The sequence below is a fragment of the Megachile rotundata genome, chromosome 16 (genome assembly GCF_050947335.1).
Source record: "Megachile rotundata isolate GNS110a chromosome 16, iyMegRotu1, whole genome shotgun sequence".
In the NCBI taxonomy this organism is placed as follows: Eukaryota; Metazoa; Arthropoda; class Insecta; order Hymenoptera; family Megachilidae; genus Megachile; species Megachile rotundata.
This window is the reverse complement of record NC_134998.1, coordinates 11,207,533-11,225,850: the sequence shown is the minus strand read 5'-3', so window position 1 is coordinate 11,225,850 and position 18,318 is coordinate 11,207,533. Positions and strand designations below refer to the sequence as shown.

General features: G+C 40.7%; 2 protein-coding genes across 5 annotated transcripts in view; one reads left to right on the top strand and one right to left on the bottom strand.

Moving 5' to 3' along the window:
• LOC143266094 (uncharacterized) overlaps nt 1-7,567 on the top strand; it is a 47,733-nt gene extending 40,166 nt beyond the window's left edge. For all 3 annotated transcript variants that reach the window (XM_076541716.1, XM_076541715.1, XM_076541717.1), the window contains exons 3-5: nt 170-2,411; nt 2,886-3,072; nt 3,327-7,567. In XM_076541716.1, the coding sequence (XP_076397831.1) occupies nt 170-2,411; nt 2,886-3,072; nt 3,327-3,581 (2,684 nt within the window). In that variant the 3' untranslated portion in view covers nt 3,582-7,567. The remainder of the gene's footprint in view (nt 1-169; nt 2,412-2,885; nt 3,073-3,326) is intronic.
• The window catches only part of LOC100882742 (uncharacterized), a 101,761-nt gene that overhangs the window by 70,016 nt on the left and 13,427 nt on the right, over nt 1-18,318 (bottom strand). The window lies entirely within an intron of this gene.

Genomic DNA, 18,318 nt, shown 5'->3' with positions numbered 1-18,318 from the left:
TATTTTAATAAAACGCAGAACAACCGGAATCAGATTCCTGGTAGAGAAGTCCTCCCATTTTTCCAGCAGAGAGCGTATAAGCCCGAAGATTGGGTCACGTATCACAAACCAGAATCATAGCAACTGAGATTCACAATCACCTCGGTTCACTCACGTATGAACTTTGCAGCATCCCCGTGGCAGTCCTTTGAGAGCAAGTACCTCGACAAGGATCCGTTTCTGGCGAGGACCAGGGGTAACAGCGCCGCCGACGATTTTTCACCTTTAGTCGAAGACAAGCGACATCGTAAAGAGTTCACGGAGCGGAAAATCGATGGCACAAAGGATCCAGATCAGCCAGCCGGAGCGCTGTCCGAATTGGAGGATCCTTTTGTAGCCGACGACACGTTCCAAGATCAAGGACCAGGCTCCATGGAGATATACAAATTGGACCTGCTTAGGGAGAAGTCCCTGTTAAGCTCCACGCCTCTGACGCGGTACCTGCTGAAGGGCAAAGGTAAGGCACCCAAAAAAACGAACGTCGCGTGGAAGACTAAGACGGACTTCAAGTCCACCAGTCCGAAGATGTTCCACAAGCAGTCTAACTCGTTCGACGATCTGAGCACCGAGGTGCCCCCGAACAGTGACCCCTTCAGCATAGGCGGAGTGCCCGAGTTGCAGGTGGGCTGCGAAGGGTTGGAGGCGTCGGACCACAAGATGAAGAGGTCTATAGAGTACCGGCAGAGGAACACGAGTCCCAGAGAAGTGATGGACGCGATGGCCGGAGTGACGCCCATATCCCTGGATCTGGACTACGACTTCTCCTCCATCGAGGAGGAGGAGATGGACGAACTGCTGAGGCTGAAGAAGCTGGAGACCACCACGAAAGGGATCAAACCCAACCGCGGGGACATGGAGGCGACTCGTTACTCGGACTTCGACGACAAAAGGCTCCCCGAGAAATTACCTGTCCGCGGCGACTTGGGCAAGTCGAACGCGAATTCGACCGGTGATCAGAAGACGGCCTCGGACTCCGATAAACCCAAACGAGAGGCCGAGAAGTCTGCCGACAGTTTGGTAACGGCTCATCAACGTCGCAGGATACTCTGGTTCGACGAGTCGAGCTCTGATGAGCAAGTTCGGAACGGAGGACGCCCGAAGCGCGCGATCTGGGGCTTCGGGGAGGACGAGGGCGTAGTGTCGAGCGACGAATTGCAAACGGAGAACCAGCGACGAAGACAGAACTACGAATGGAGGAGGAAGGAAGAGGAGAGGAGGCGGCTGGAAGAGGCGCAGAGACGAGACCACACCGAGAACCGAACTAATTCCGAGGTGGAAAGGATCAGGCAGGAGTACGAGAGAGCTCTCGAGGAAAGAGCGAGGCAGGAGGAAGAAAGACAGCGGCGACTTCGGCAAGAGTCGCGAAGACGTCCGCAAGAATTGGCCGATTCCCGAAGGTACGAGCCTCCTTCGTACGAAGAGGAGAGAAGACGGCACGAGGAAGCCGTGAGGAGACAAGAGGAAGCCAGGAGGCAACGGGAAGAACAGGACAGGCGGAACCTGGAGCAGAGAAGGAGGGAGTGGATGCAGAAGATGAGACAGGCGGAAGAGGAGAGGAGGAGGCAGCAGTCCAGAAACGAGCCCTCTAATTTATTGCATCCCATGCGGGCAACTCCGAACGAGTCCCGGCCGTACTACCCCGAGGGAAGATCCAGGGAGCACTCGGGACACGAGCAGAAGTTGAGGGAGTACATGCAACGCAATCGACCGATCAACCCCGCGGATCGGGAGGCAGAGCTTAGGCGGCAGGAAGAGGAACGCAGAAGAATGGAGGAGGAGCGTAAGCTGCAGGATTATATCCGTCGAAATCAGCCGGTGTCCGTGGACGAGAGCAGGGACCCCAGGAACCGAATGACAGGGCCGTATAATTGGTCCAGGTACCCAGGGCCAGATACCGGAAGAAGAAATCACGGCCCGTCGGCCCCGACGAATATCGATCCCCGCAGCTACGTGGACGAGAGATATAGGGCGGACGCCAGGAGGATGGAGGAGGAGAGGCAGCGAGAGCAGCTGAGGAAAGAAGCACTGAGACGCGAAGAAGAGGCGAGAAGGTTGCAGTCGAGGCGGTACGAGGAACAACGAAAGAGGCTCGAGGCGGAACGCAGGGAAGCGGACAGGAGAAGGCAGCCCCTGATAGAGGAGCACGCCAGAAGAAGTCAAGCTGGAAGGCAGGAGAATAGACCGACCTACGACGATCGCATACATTTCGAGGAGCACAGAGGCAGACAGGACACGAGTCTTATTCCAGCCAATTTGGTACTGAACCAGTCCAGGAGAGCCATGGAGATGGAGCGACAGCGACAGGAGCTGCAGAGACAGCAGCAGGAAAGATGGAGGCTCGAGGCGGAGAGGAGGAGGCAGGAGGACTCCAGGTAATCAGATAGAATTTAATATTGAATTATGACTAAACCGACTCTCTCAATTAATTTCTTAAACGTTAAGGCGACTTGCATGCTCGCTTGAGTGACCTATTCTGACTCAGTCTGAGTGGTTTTGAAAACTTCGAGAGCAAATTTGAAAATTCGAAAAGTAGCAGAAGTTCCGCGTGTTCAAATGAAGCCTAGATCGTGGTATTAAAGCCGCGAGCAGTTTCGAACCGCGTCGCGGTTCTTGGCAACTCAACAGCTCGTAAGAGGTAGTCTGGTCGTTATTATGACGCTGAAGATCCATGACGCGTCTCAGGTGGAAGGATAAATGTGCCGGGTCACAATTTAGCGTCGTTAACAGCTAGGCCGCGAGTTAGCGCCTCGTCGCGAAGCGGTGTTAATAAAACAAACAGCCAGGCGGCGCACAATGAGCTTCCTCTTTCGGATCGGCGTGATATAACGTAACGGTGTTGTTGGCAGAGCGAAGGAGGCGAGGGAACGCGAGGAGCGTGCCAGGGCCATGAAAGAGCAATGGAGGCGACAGGAAGAGGCCAGACTGAACGCACTTCCCGTCAGCGCGAAAATAATAATTCAACCGGCAGTCGGAACTTACCCGAGAACTAACCTGACATCTAGAATCGGCTCGGGAATATCTTTCCCTGATCTGGTGAGCACTTGTCTATTCAAACTGCTTGCACGAATCCCTGTCGCGAATACTGTGGGCTGCTGCCATTTTGTTCGTCCGAGTGTTACCTGATCTCTTCGGAGACAGATTAACATTCGTACGTTACGGCTGAAAAGATGGCAGTCGGGTAATATAGGTCGTCCGACAATTTGGAAGCAGCCGAATTAGGTAATCTGTCAAGGATCCTTGAATTTGCAAATGAAATGTCCCCTAATGGATTAATATTTTTTCAACAGAGACAGAGACTGTTGAGTCCCGACAGCCCCGGAATACCGGTGCCAAGTGCCCCAGCACCGACTCGGCGTCCCCCGATTTGTGCTTCGGCAGTCGTCCAATGTTGTCAAAGCAATAGCAAGCGCATGGTTTGGTGTTTCGAAGCGATGGGCTGTCCAGGTGTTAACTGGGACGTTAATCCATGTCGGATTTCCATTATCAACGCTGCCAAACAAGAAATCATGAAGTTCTACGAAGAGTCCGAAGGGAACAACTGAGCGGTGGTGCACCAACGGCTCTAATAGCTTGCCGAACTTAGCCTCTAATCAAAGTCTACAATGTTTCGAAGCTACCGAACCTAACTCAATAACTCGACTCTGAATTTATAGAAGGTATAACTTGATAGCGAGTTTGAATTTCGCGCGCATTTGAAAGGACGCCATTTTCTTTTAGCGATAACTTGATTTGTTAATGATTCTGATTAGAGGGTTTTTAATGGAATTATTTATTTGACCATTTGCAGGTTATACTGGATATTTTGTAATGTGTAGAAAGGCAGGAATTTGAGGTAGTGATTTAAACTTGATATTTTGAATCGTTGTGGCCATTTTGTTGTGTACACAAATTGTGGTATAACCTGTAGAATATGTATTAAAAGATTTGTATAAGTGAAATTGTTGGTTATACTTTATTGAAAAATTAGTAGTTTTATTGTTGGAGAAATTAGTGGGGTCTCATAGACCCAGTTTTATGAATTACGAGTTCAAGTTTGAGGTTAGGTATAGTTATGAATTTTTTAATTGTTATCAAATTGTTAGTTCAGTATGAATAAGTGCAAGAGAAATTTATACAAATTTAGAGAAAAATCACTGCCTTTTCAATCGTGCCACCAGTTATGAAACATCCTGTATAGAAACTAAAAATTATCTTTAAAGCAGGAATTTTTTATATTCGACACTAATTTCTTAGCCATAGGTAAAAATTTAATCAAACACAAAAGAAACCTTGTCGAAGAAGAAATAAAATAATGCAATATATCGCGATTCAAATTTTAACCTTTAATCTTCTCTGTCTGTTTCATCAATATCTCGGAAACATAGCACAAAGAAAATGTCATTCGTGTTCTCCTACACTTCGAACGCGAAACAGACAGTTTACTTTATAGATCTGCTACTATTTTTTTATTTGTCGTTTTAGAGGTAGCGTTGCATGACAGCCTTTTAAATTTAACGTAGCGGGTCGTTCGCTAGCTGTTCCGAAATTGTGCGTTGTGTTCTTCTTCGCAAACTGACCATAAAAAAACGGGTTTAAATTCAGCGCATTCGAACGAGTCTTTTTTGGCAATATAACGAGAGGTGGTAGTTTAACACCTTTGCTCATTTTTATGTTTGCTAGGGGGAGGGTTTGAAATTTTTAGATGTGCAGATTTATGGATTTTTGGGGTTTTAGAATTGCAAATTTTGAAATTTTGAAATTTACAAGATTTGAAATTCTTGAGCCTCAATCTAGTAAGTTTTGATATTCTCAAATTTCCAAACTCTCAAATTTCCAAACTCCCAAATTTCCAAACTCTCAAATTTCCAAACTCTCAAATTTCCAAACTCTCAAATTTCCAAACTCTCAAATTTCCAAATTCTCAAATTCCCAAATTCTCAAATTTCCAAATTCTCAAATTCCCCAAATTCTCAAATTTCCAAACTCTCAAATTTCCAAACTCTCAAGTTTCCAAACTCTCAAATTTCCAAACTCTCAAATTCCCAAACTCTCAAATTTCCAAATTCTCAAATTCCCAAACTCTCAAATTCCCAAACTCCCAAATTCCCAAATTCTCAAATTTCCAAACTCTCAAATTCCCAAATTCTCAAATTCCCAAACTCTCAAATTCCCAAATTCTCAAATTCCAAAATTCTCAAATTCCCAAACTCTCAAATTTCCAAATTCTCAATTTCCCAAACTCTCAAATTCCCAAACTCTCAAATTCCCAAACTCTCAAATTCCCAAATTCTCAAATTCCCAAACTCTCAAATTCCCAAACTCTCAAATTTCCAAATTCTCAAATTCCCAAACTCTCAAATTTCCAAACTCTCAAATTCCCAAACTCTCAAATTCCCAAACTCTCAAATTTCCAAACTCTCAAATTCCCAAACTCTCAAATTCCCAAACTCCCAAATTCCCAAATTCTCAAATTCCCAAACTCTCAAATTCCCAAACTCTCAAATTCCCAAATTCTCAAATTCCCAAACTCTCAAATCCCCAAACTCTCAAATCCCCAACTTCTCACACCCCAAATTCTCCATTTACCTCCTTAAAATTCCCCAAAGTTTCCCGCCAAAAGACATCCACCATATTTCCCTTCAAACAAAATGGCGGAAGAAGACACACAAATTCTCTAACATATAACAGTTTCCAGTAAGATTAACATACAGTATTTATGCAGAACACCGGTGAGCCCTCGTGAAAGCTTAACAACGTTTCCTGCTTAATACCGTGTAGAAAATGGCGGTTAAATCCTGGTAGGACGAATCGAAGCAGGAATCGTTACGCTTTACGAGGCTGATACAATTCCGAAGGGGAAGCCAATATTCAACAGAGAGTAAGCGATCGTTTAATATTGGCTGGTCGCCAGTGGCGAGTCAGTTAGTATGTAAAAATATAGCTGTAAAGAGCGAATGAGAGGAAACGAGCGAAAGAGTGTGCGCGAAAGTAAGAGAGAGGAAATGGCGGCATCTGTTCGCATCGCAGACGCACGTGCAATTAAGCGTGCTTGCTTCGCGTGTAACGAACGTAGAATTATTAACTGTGAAACCTTTTTCCTCTTTGCACGTAGTCGTCGAACGAGTGTACAGGCTGTTCATGATCATCTTTTATAACTTTCGTTTTTCTTTAACCTCTGATGATTCATATTTTGGGGTTACTTTTTTATTTTGAGGTTAAAGGGCGTCGAGTCGAACTAAATTGTGTCTCAAAAAATAGATTGTTAAATTATCGGACGAAATTGTTATGTAAATAATGACGTACTGTAATCTGTAATTAAAATTATTTTATTTTATGGTTTAATGGCGACGACTGGATCTGAACGTTCAGATTGACTTCAAATAAATACATTGTTAAATTATCTGACGAAATTATTGTGTACTAAAATAATGACGTACTATAACCTCTAATGATTGATATTTTGGGGAGACATTTTTATTTTGTGGTTTAATGGCGGCGACTGGATCTGAACATTCAGATTGACTTAAAAAAAATTCATTCTTAAATTATTTGACGAAATTATTGTGTACTAAAATAATGACGTACTATAACCTCTAATGATTGATATTTTGGGGAGACATTTTTATTTTGTGGTTTAATGGCGGCGACTGGACCTGAACGTTCAGATTGACTTCAAACAAATACATTGTTAAGTTATTTGACGAAATTATTATGTACCAAAATAATGACGAACTATAACCTCTAAGGACTGAGACTTTGTAAAAATGTTTGCACTTATGACATCATCGATAAATGAAAGAAAATTTGTTAGGACTTTGTACAAGTGTGGCTTGCATGAATTATTTCTTGAAGTGACAATATCATTAAAAGTACAATACTTACGAGGATAAAAGAATTTGTTTAAACAGTGAATGTTACTAAAAATGATTATTGACACCCTGTATACTTCTGCAGCTTCCTCACATGTGATACATAGATGATAACGAAACACGTTGTATATAACATATTGTTGACTGAGTCACGAGACTTTTCATTCACTTTTTTATAATAAATTAATATCATCACTTGATTAAAACGGTAAATAAAAATAATTTATAATAATGTAATTTTGTGGTATTCTCGAAATTGTTAATTTTATGATACTCCCAATGGAATTTAATGAATTATCGATTGAACAGATAAATGAAGAGTTACAGTTCATGAAACATTAAACGAATGCTTAATGAATTTAATTTCAGATTAATAAAAAGCTTCGATGACCAGTTAACAACGTGTTAACGTCAAACATTGACTTGTGTTGTATATTTAAGTGTGTTTTATATCAACCAAATATGTACGATATTTTAATCGACTACGATGTACAAGTTAAGCGAGGATTCACTGTTTTGCTTTGTTCGATTAATAGAGTTAGTGAAATAGAATTGATATTTTTCTATTTGATACGTCAGAAAGTAGATTACTAGCGTTCGAGATTTTTAGCGTATTTTAATGTATTTAACATTTATGTGTATAATATATGTAATAAAGTGACGATTATGTTTAACTCAAATATGAAGAGTTCTTGAGGGATGTTGGGGACATCTAGGGAAATTTTTTTGTGGGCCCAAAAATTGTTTTTTAAGGCAGTCAGTTTTGGGAATTATATACTTGTTAGTGATTGAGATTTTCTTAATGGATTATGTAACAAATTTTTGTAAGTCCCTAGGTTGACAAATTTATAGGTCCCAAAATTCTGAGGTCCCAAACTTGTAAAATTGCTAAGTCCTAAAATTCTTAAATCTGAACTTTGATAAATTTCTAGGTCCCAAAACTTCCAAGTTTCAATCTCTCAAAATTCCTAAGTCCCAAAGTTTCAAGCACCCTAGGTCCCAAAACTTCCAAGTCCTACTTTCTAAAAATTCCAAAGTCCCAAAGTTTCAAGCACCCTAGGTCCCAAAACTTCCAAGCCCTACTTTTTCAAAATTCCAAAGTCCCAAAGTTCCAAGCGCCCTAAGTCCCAAAATTTCCAAGTTCTAATCTCTCAAAGTTTCAAAGTCCCAAAGTTTCAAACACCCTGAGTCCCAAAATCTCCAAGTCCCACTCTTTCAAAATTCCAAAGTCCCAAAGTTCCAAGCACCCTAAGTCCCAAAACCTCCAAGCTCCACTCTCACAAAATTCCAAAGTCCCAAATTTCCAAGCACCCTTAGTCCCAAAACCTCCAAGCTCCACTCTCTCAAAATTCCTAAGTCCCAAAGTTCCAAGCATCCTAAGTCCCAAAATCTCCAACCCCCACTCTCTTAAAGCTCCAAAGTCCCAAACTTCCAAGCACCCTAAGTCCCAAAACCTCCAACCCCCACTCTCTCAAAATTCCTAAGTCCCAAAGTTCCAAGCACCCTAAGTCCCAAAACCTCCAAGTCCCACTCTCTCAAAATTCCAAAGTCCCAAACTTCCAAGCACCCTAAGTCCCAAAACCTCCAAGTCCCAATCTCCCCAACCTCCAACCACAACTCCACCCCACACAACCCTAAATCAATCGCCACACAAGAATATAGAATTCCATGCAGTCTACATTTGTTCCCTTCATTATAAAGCCACATTCGTGGCATTTACCATTTTGACACCGAAAGGCGCCTATTGTTCCGCAGACATGAGCGTTTAATTTTGAAAGCAGGGCTTAAGCAGTCCAGTTAGCTCGAATAAGGATTTACCGTGGTGGTTTGATTCGTTGAATGGAGCCTCCGGATAAAAGATCCTTTCGCTATCTCACCGCATGCACAACATGCCCTTCTTTGAGTGCAATTCTAGTTTTGCAACGGATGAAGTCGTATCTTCAATGTTTATCCGCTACCTGTTGCTGGGGACATCGCAGCGGAATTGCTTCTCATCTTCCGCAACAATTTTCTAGAAATTCCTTCGTCGAAACAATTGTTGAATATTTTCTTGAATACCCTCTTTTTATTGCAGTCTAGCGCTGGAAGCTTCTGTTCGTTAGCAGTCGCTGTTTCTGTATGGGGAAGTGACTTTACAGAATCGATGTGAAGGTGGCGATAAAACGAGAGTCTACTCTAACGCTATAAAATATGAGAAAAATAATATGTGAAGCTAAATAAGTGAGGCTGTATTAACTAAGTGGAACTTTGTCGAGACATGGTGAACTGTATGTAATATAGGAAGATGTATAGGTAGAAACTTGATTGCGAATTATTCAGATACGAGGGAAGATGGAGGTTTTCGGTGACAGCAACAATGCGGTTGATTGGACAGGAAGCGTTTGCAAGTCCTTTACGTCTGAATGTTCTCGTTATCGGTCGCGGTCATTACCGACGAAGAAAATGGGAGCAGACAGGTGAAAATGGCGGAAGTTCCTCTGGACACCAGTTCTGTGGACGCGGAACTTCGTTTTCGAAACTTCCGCAATTTCGCGGGAAACGATTAATACGATTGCATCCATGATTATGTTTAGGAAAAAGAACAATCGATAATAAAATATTCGGTGTACTTGTGGTACTATATTATGTATGATCACATACGAAAATTTCACTTTTGACATGTCATATATGGTCATGTATAGTCTTGGGTTGTGCAAAATTACTGAATGCGTTGGTAATATGATACATTGCATGGTACTATGATACTATGATATTATGATGCATGGTACTATGAAACATGATAGTGTGATACATGATACTGTGATACTTGATACTGGCATACATGATACTGTGTTACATGATACTGTGTTACATGATACTGTGTTACATGATACTGTGTTACATGATACTATGATACATGATACTGTGATACATGATACTATGATACTATGAAACATGATACCATGAAACATGACACTATGATACATGACACAATGAAACATGATGCTATGGTACATGAAACCTGACACTATGATACATGACACAATGAAACATGATACTATGATACATGAAACTTGACACTATGATACATGACACAATGAAACCTGACACTATGAAACATGATACTATGGTACATGAAACCTGACACTATGAAACCTGACACTATGAAACATGATACTATGATACAAAGCATTTTGCTACTCCCAATAATAAAATAGTGCAGATGACAAGAAAGACGGCCAACGAGGAAGTTTCCCAGTTGTCCATCGAAATTGCAACAACGTGTTGACAGAGGAAAATGTACTTCCATCGTGGTTTCAGGTGTTTAAGATTCCCTGCCACTTTTCTAGCGAGTAGAATAATCCTGTATTCTATCGGACATGAAATGGGCATTGCCTGTTGAAAGGACTACGTGACCGGCACGGCAACGAAAGAAACTTGTTTTCTTCCACCCCTTCCTCTCACTCAGGACCATCTCCGGGTGATCACAGCTGGGGATAATCGATTTCTCCTCAATTTCTTTGCTCTCAATTCATTGCAATTTTATTAAAACTTCTCCTACGATTTTTTTTCAGGTGCTAACTGTTGATATGATATTAAAATAAAATGTTATTTTTTGGATTCAGGATTATGGAAACTGTAATTAGAGACTCAATGTGCAAGTATAATTTTGGTTTGTTGTATTTGGACTTCTAGTTCACGATATAGGTGAAGGATGCGTCAGGACGTAAGTGAAGGGTGAGTTACAATTTAACTGATGGGTGCATCACGATATGAGTCAAAGGTGTCACAATACAAGTCAAGGGTGTGTCACGATATAAGTGAAGGATGCGTCACGACATAAGTGAAGGGTGAGTTACAATTTAACTGATAAGTGCATCACGATATGAGTCAAAGGTGTCACAATGCAAGTCAAGGTTGTGTCGATATAAGTGAAGGGTGCGTCACGATATAAGTGAAACATTAAATGTACTATCTAATGAAACTTTACGGTGATACAATACAAAGCGATATAACATACATAAAGTGTAGTCAATAAAATACAATGACCTAATCCGTGACGATATCACGCAGGCAGATATAAAGCGTGGATTTAACGCGCAGTGAACACGTGGTCAACGAGGACCGACATAACGCAATCTAACGCAGAGGGAATATAATGCACGGTGAAACAACGCGTGTTAATATGACAAAATGTACACAGAAATATGCAAGTGCTTCTGAAATGTTATTTCAACGACAATTGTAGCATCGCGCAAACACTGAAAGAACACGTGTACACGAGCATTACGCAATTCCGTGCGCTCGAAATCAACGTGACCAGTGTATTTACAGTTTGACCGGGTGACGAACACTGATCTGTAACAGGACAAAACAAACAAGCCCTTTATCCGACTAACCAGTTTCCCTGATGCTCTGCAAGTTACATCAATAGCGAGCCTGTTGAAAAGCTCCCGATAAGTGTCCCTATTTAACGTTGGAATTGATGTCCATTGAAAATCAACATCGATGTTCGACGTTATTCAACGGAATTTTGAATTTTGATGGGCACTCAAGGCCGATAAACAAGTTCCAATACTGGGCCAAATAATGGGAATATTTTATAAAAACGACCGGAGTATCTGAAATTCAAATAAGTTCATGTAATGAATAAACGCGAAAGAACGTTTTGAAGCGATAAATATTCGGCGATATAACGCGTGTCGAATACCGACGTAAATCTGATCAACGTGTATACCTAATCGCAGATTACGTTAAAGTATAAATTATTCTGTATTTCACGGATTACCGAGTTAATTTCGCGAATATATCGTCCGGTGTATAGGTTATGTTGAACGTTCAATTTATAGGATTTCGTATAATTGTATCCAAGTTATAAATTCATGAAGCGTACGTTCATCAATAATGCCGGAATATTTCGTTTGACGGGACCAGAAATGGTTAGTGAGGTTATTCAAGTTAGGCGATTAAACTACGCCAGTAATTCTCGCATTCACCGCCAGAGGAACATTCGTAATAACTTTCTTGTAGGTCGCTTCATCATACCCTCTGTAGAACGACAGGAAAATAGGTGGATAAAGTTTCAGACACCGTAATGGTATTCTTACTAACTGTGCGAGAAAGAGTATGCTATGGAAATTCTTTTCGAGACTTTTGATTTATGTACAAGTTTCAGCGCTTTTTAAATGCTGGACATGGAAATAGTATTGTCATTTTTAGTGCGATGGAGAGAATACTGGTGACTCTTGTTATATTGCCTCTAGGTATATGGCCGGACTTTCAACTAGGCACACTTTGATAGCTTTAATATGACAGATTTATTTATTTATTTAATATGATAGATTTAATATGAAAATTTTATAATTTTGTAATATTCAAATTTATAAGTTTTTTAATTTACAAATTTATTATTTTATAAATTGACAATCTTACAAATTTACTACCTTGCAAATTTATAAATTTATAATTTTACAACATTGCAAGTTTTCGAAATTCCAAATTTACAAATTAGGAAGCTTCCGAATTTCTAACTAGCTCAACTCAATATCCAGGCTTTCAAATTTACCGCCACATTCATCAGGCAATGACCACCATCTTATTTCTTCAGCCAACATCTCCGCCATTTTGTGCTGCAGTTTGTTCCCATCGTCCGGACAATCAGAACGCCAGCGTCACCTCAAGAACTTCTTTCTCTTACCCGTAAAGAACTTGTCCGTTTCATTTCAGAAACCATTCATTCTCTTGTAATTTAATTAATTTCAGACATGTCTTCTGAGCTGGCAATTTCATTTGTTGCTACCTTGAAAAGCGAGACAAAAAGTACGATTGGAATAAATATTGGTATCCTTGTTAACACTAGATTTAGTACTAAAATAACGGAGATACATAACCTAATTTATAACATCATGTTCTTCCTAAGGGAAACATAACCTAATTTATAACTTCGTGTTCTTCAAAAACATGGCCTGAACATGTGTACTTAAAATTGTACCAAAACAGGGGCACATAGGGAAACATAACCTAGTTTATAACTTCATGTTCAAAAACATAGCCTACTTCAAATTATACCAAAACACGGTTAAATTCTGTAATAATATAAGTATAAGTACAAGCTGTACAAAGTATCATCACAAAATGGCCGACAAACACAAAATGGTTGCCCACATTTTCTCACATCATTGACCAACTTCACATATGTGAAAATGTACATACCACATGTACAATAAAATACTTAAAAACTCTTATTCACGTCTCGTTATATCCTAAAGGTACATGTAAAGTACATGCATTTTAGATCTGAGAAGCTGACCTAACCCCTAAAGGCCATATTTAATCGGACGGCAAGTTTTATTTCGTGTGGAGACGTACGAATTCAGGCATGGCAGAATCGCGGGCTGCAGCGTCATGAATAAAATTCCAAGGCAGAGAAAGGTTAGGTGAAGAACGTGAAAGTCGGAGGTGCACGAAAGAAGAAGGTAAATTTACGTTTAGTGTATCAGGAGAGACAGGAAAGGAAAGACAATAGCCTTGGGGAAGTTTGGTACAGACGGTGCCTAGACGCACCTGTCCCTTGTCGTCGATCCGTTATTGGGATTTCTGCACGTGCGAAACCCCGGGAGAACGTCTCCAGGCTTTTCTGCCCCCGCACGGTTATGTGAAATTCGAGCGGGAGTAAATTTAATCACGTAGCATCACGCGTTTAACTCTAGATTGCTGAGTTTCGTGTGTGGATGCGTCTATGCGTGAGATGTAGGAGTCTGCTGACTAAATTTGGTAGGTAGTAGACTTTTGTAGAGGTTTGTAGAGGTTGTTGATCTTTAAATTTGTAGATTTTGACAGAGGTCAAAAATTTATAAGTTAGTATATAATAAATTTTCAAGGTTGCAAATGCTGAAGTATTCAAGAGATTAATTTAGGTATATTGGTGTACATCTTCATGTTGCTATACCCCACATGCCTATAGTCCACATGCCTATACCCCACATGCCCTATTCCCACATACCCTATTTCCACATATCCTATTCCCACATATCTTATATCCCACATATCCTATATCCCACATATCCTATACCCACATACCCTATTCCCACATAGCCTATATCCCACATACTCTATTTCCACATACCCTATTCCCACATACCCTATATCCCACATACCCTATTTCCACATACCCTATTCCCACATACCCTATTTCCACATACCCTATTCCCACATACCCTATTCCCACATACCCTATTTCCACATACCCTATTTCCACATATCCTATTCCCACATATCTTATATTCCACATATCCTATATCCCACATATCCTATACCCACATACCCTATTCCCACATACCCTATTCCCACATAGCCTATATCCCACATACTCTATTTCCACATACCCTATTCCCACATATCCTATTCCCACATACCCTATATCCCACATACCCTATTTCCCACATACCCTATTTCCACATACCCTATTCCCATATACCCTATATCCCACATACCCTATATCCCACATATCCTATATCCCACATATCCTATACCCACATACCCTCTACCCACATACCCTATACCCACATACCCTATTCCCACATACCCTATTCCCACATACCCTATACCCCTATATCTTATACCCCACATCCACACACCTCAGATCCCGATACCCCATAACTCTATACCCATAACCCTATACCCTCATATCTCCATATTTCCACCTCCTGACATCCCCAAATCCCAAATTTTCAATCTCCCAAATTCCCATCCCATAAAATCCACGCAAAGCAGTAAAAAGAAAATGAGTTTGAAATATAATAAGTATAATATATATACAACGGCACAAGTCTCCCTTTGTATTCCGTGGAAAGAAAATGGTAAAAGCGTATCGCGACAATAAACCGAAACAAAAAAAGCGTCTGTCCCGAAGAAAAGCAAAGGCCTTCTATTCGAAGAATTCCAGCAATCACCGTTTTCTTTTCACCCTCTTTTACCTCACGTTCAAACTGCAACTTTTCTCACCCACCTTTCCACTCTAATTCATCCCTTTCCCGTTTTCCCTCCTCTATTCTTCCCTCGATTCATTCGCCACTGATGCTGGAAGACAATGGTAAACCGCTTCGTTTCACGCTTACCGAACGTTCACCTTCTGTAAGCCTCCATTTTCTACTCGATCCTTCGCGTTACAAAATGGAGGGGGAACGTGCTCTCGAATATGATTACTTGTCGATCGTAAATAAAGTAAATAAAGCGAATGATGGGATTAATATTGTATTTCTAGACAGAGATATTCATATATGAAATTGTAATATTACCTTTTGACCTAACCTGATTTAACCCAACTCATTCACAACGTCGAAGTATAATAAGCATAACAAAGCTAGAGACTTTTGTTCCATACAAAAGTCATTAAATTCCACCGAATAAATGAATAAAATACATTACAATTTAATCTTGATAAATGTATAAAATTGCAAGGTAAATTTTAATTTTTATAAAAGAGTAAAATTATACGGTACACTTTAATCCACTCGGACGAAGAGAAACTTCTAAGGTGTGTAATTTTAGGGATAAAACCGTCGAAACGCAGCTTAGGCTAAAAGTGAAATGAAGTATGATAATTAGCATTGAAGAATCTGTTCCTTTGTCCGTAGCGCCGTCGCAAATGTAAATGCCGGGAAGTTATCCTGGCCTGATCCTTCAGTACTCGAGTGGAAGACAAGAGAAAATCTTAATCCAATAAAGGAACAGCTTATGCTCGATAGACACTCCGCCATTCTTACCGGACCATACTACTTACCGCCTCTGCGAATTTCCGTTTCCACTTACTTCTTTCCTTCCTCTATTTCCTTTGACTTCCGTGAATTAAAGATACGACGCTCGAAGAATGGCTGCAATTATGCTTTCATAAGGGGAGGTCTGATGATGTCGAGATGGCGCGAGGCTGACTGGGTTTGAGATGAGGCGAGTGAGATGACTCTCCTGAGTCCCACTCTCCTTAGAGCCACTCTCTCTAGTTCCCCACTCTCTCAAGTCCCACTCTCTCTAGTCCCCCACTCTCCCAAGTCCCACTCTTCCAAGTTCCACTCTCTCAAGTTCCACTCTCTCTAGTCCCCCACTCTCTCAAGTCCCACTCTCCCTAGTCCCCCACTCTCCCAAGTCCCACTCTCCCAAGTCCCACTCTCCCAAGTTCCACTCTCTCAAGTTCCACTCTCTCAAGTTCCACTCTCTCTAGTCCCCCACTCTCTCAAGTCCCACTCTCCCTAGTCCCCCACTCTCCCAAGTCCCACTCTCCCAAGTCCCACTCTCTCAAGTTCCACTCTCTCAAGTTCCACTCTCTCTAGTCCCCCACTCTCCCAAGTCCCACTCTCCCTAGTACCCTACTCTCTCAAGTCCCACTCTCCCTAGTCCCCCACTCTCCCTAGTCCCCCACTCTCCCAAATCCCACTCTCCCTAGTCCCACTCTCCCTAGTCCCCCATTCTCCCAAGTCCCACTCTCCCAAGTTCCACTCTCCCAAGTCCCACTCTCCCTAGTCCACCACTCTCTCAAGTCCCACTCTCCCTAGTCCACCACTCTCCCAAGTCCCACTCTCCCTACTCCCCCACTCTCCACACGTCCCTATCTCTCAAATTCCCATTCCCCCAAACCCCTAATCTCTCAATCCCCGAAATTTCTCAAATTCCCAAATTGTCCCCTTCGCAATGTCCCTCAGCATCGTCCCTCAGCAATGAAAATGGTGTCCTTCACGAAAGCATTTCATCCCCAAATTTTTAGCTTGAGATGATCCTCAGTCCGAATATCTCGGCAGAAATTGGCGAGGCGTCGACTTTTCAAAAGGCCTTTGGAAAAGTTTCGCCGTTCGCTCCGGAATTGCTTCAAAAGTCGAATTCTTCCTTTGAAATTCGCCCAAGATTAAGTTCCACGAAGTTTTGTAAATTTTCGCAATTTCATACTCGCCCGATGGCGGAGATTACACAGCCGGAAGCGAGTGCACTTTCGTGTTCGGGCACTCGGTGACACGACTCGAGCTGATGCAGCTCGTTCGACCAGCCATTTTCTTTCGTTGAGAAGTCTTCGCGAATCTTCCGATTATCATTTTATAAGCCGCGAACGGATAGGAATCTTTGTTCCATTGATCCGGTTTGAAGTTGGGTTTTTAACCTTGTGTGGAGGAAGATACAGCTTTCACCATTTTGAAGTGATGGTTGGAGAGACGAAGTCTCTGGATATTGCATAACCTTACATTTTATGTAATTCATGTAACTGTTACTATGAGATGAACGAAAGACAAGTTTGGATAAAATAAGTTTGTACAATTAAAGTAAATATTAAATTACATAAATTAATATAAATAGTGTAAGTGTAAAATGAAAGAAAAATAATATAAATTATGTAATTATAAAATAGGATAAATTAATATAAATAAAGTAATTGCAAAATGAAATAAATTAACATAAATAAAGTAAGTAAAAAATAAAATAAATTAGTATAAATAAATTGAGTATGGAACATAGTAGAAGATTGAGGAACGAGATAATTTAGCCAGATATTACCTGATTTGAATAAATAGGAGGGAAATCAGTGTTCATTTGTTTCGATTCATCGAAGGTCTCTAAAGCTCCATCAATTATACTACCTAACGCGTTTTACTACCTGTCCAATCACTATACACGTGGATTGCGCTTGCACCTGTTTGCCAATGCGATTAGAGTTCAATTTAAAATTTAATGGCAAACGAGTCTCGTCTGATTAACAGCGGTGCAACGAGGATTATTCGCGGTTTGTTTCAGCCTGTACCAACTATTTCTCAGATTTACCAAATTTACAAATTTAGTAAATTATTTTATGCAATAAAATTTTCCAAATTTCTAAATTCTCAAATTCTCAAATTTCCAAACTCTCAAATTTTCAAATTCTCAAATTTCCAAACTCCCAAATTTCCAAACTCTCGAATTTCCAAATTCTCAAATTTCTAAATTCTCAAATTTCCAAACTCTCAAATTTCCAAACTCTCAAATTTCCAAATTCTCAAATTTCCAAACTCTCAAATTTCCAAACTCTCAAATTTCCAAATTCTCAAATTTCCAAATTCTCAAATTCCCAAACTCTCAAATTTCCAAATTCTCAAATTTCGAAACTCTCAAATTTCCAAATTCTCAAATTTCCAAACTCTCAAATTTCCAAATTCTCAAATTTCCAAACTCTCAAATTTCCAAATTCTTAAATTTCCAAACTCTCAAATTTCCAAATTCTCCAATTTCCAAACTCTCAAATTTCCAAATTCTTAAATTTCCAAACTCTCAAATTCCCAAATTCCCAAATTCCCATATTCCCAAATTCCCAAATTCCCAAATTCCCAAATTTCCAAACTCTCAAATTCCCAAATTCCCAAATTCCCAAATTCCCCAAATTCCCAAATTCCCAAATTCTCAAATTCCCCAAATTATAACATTAAACAATTTCAAACCC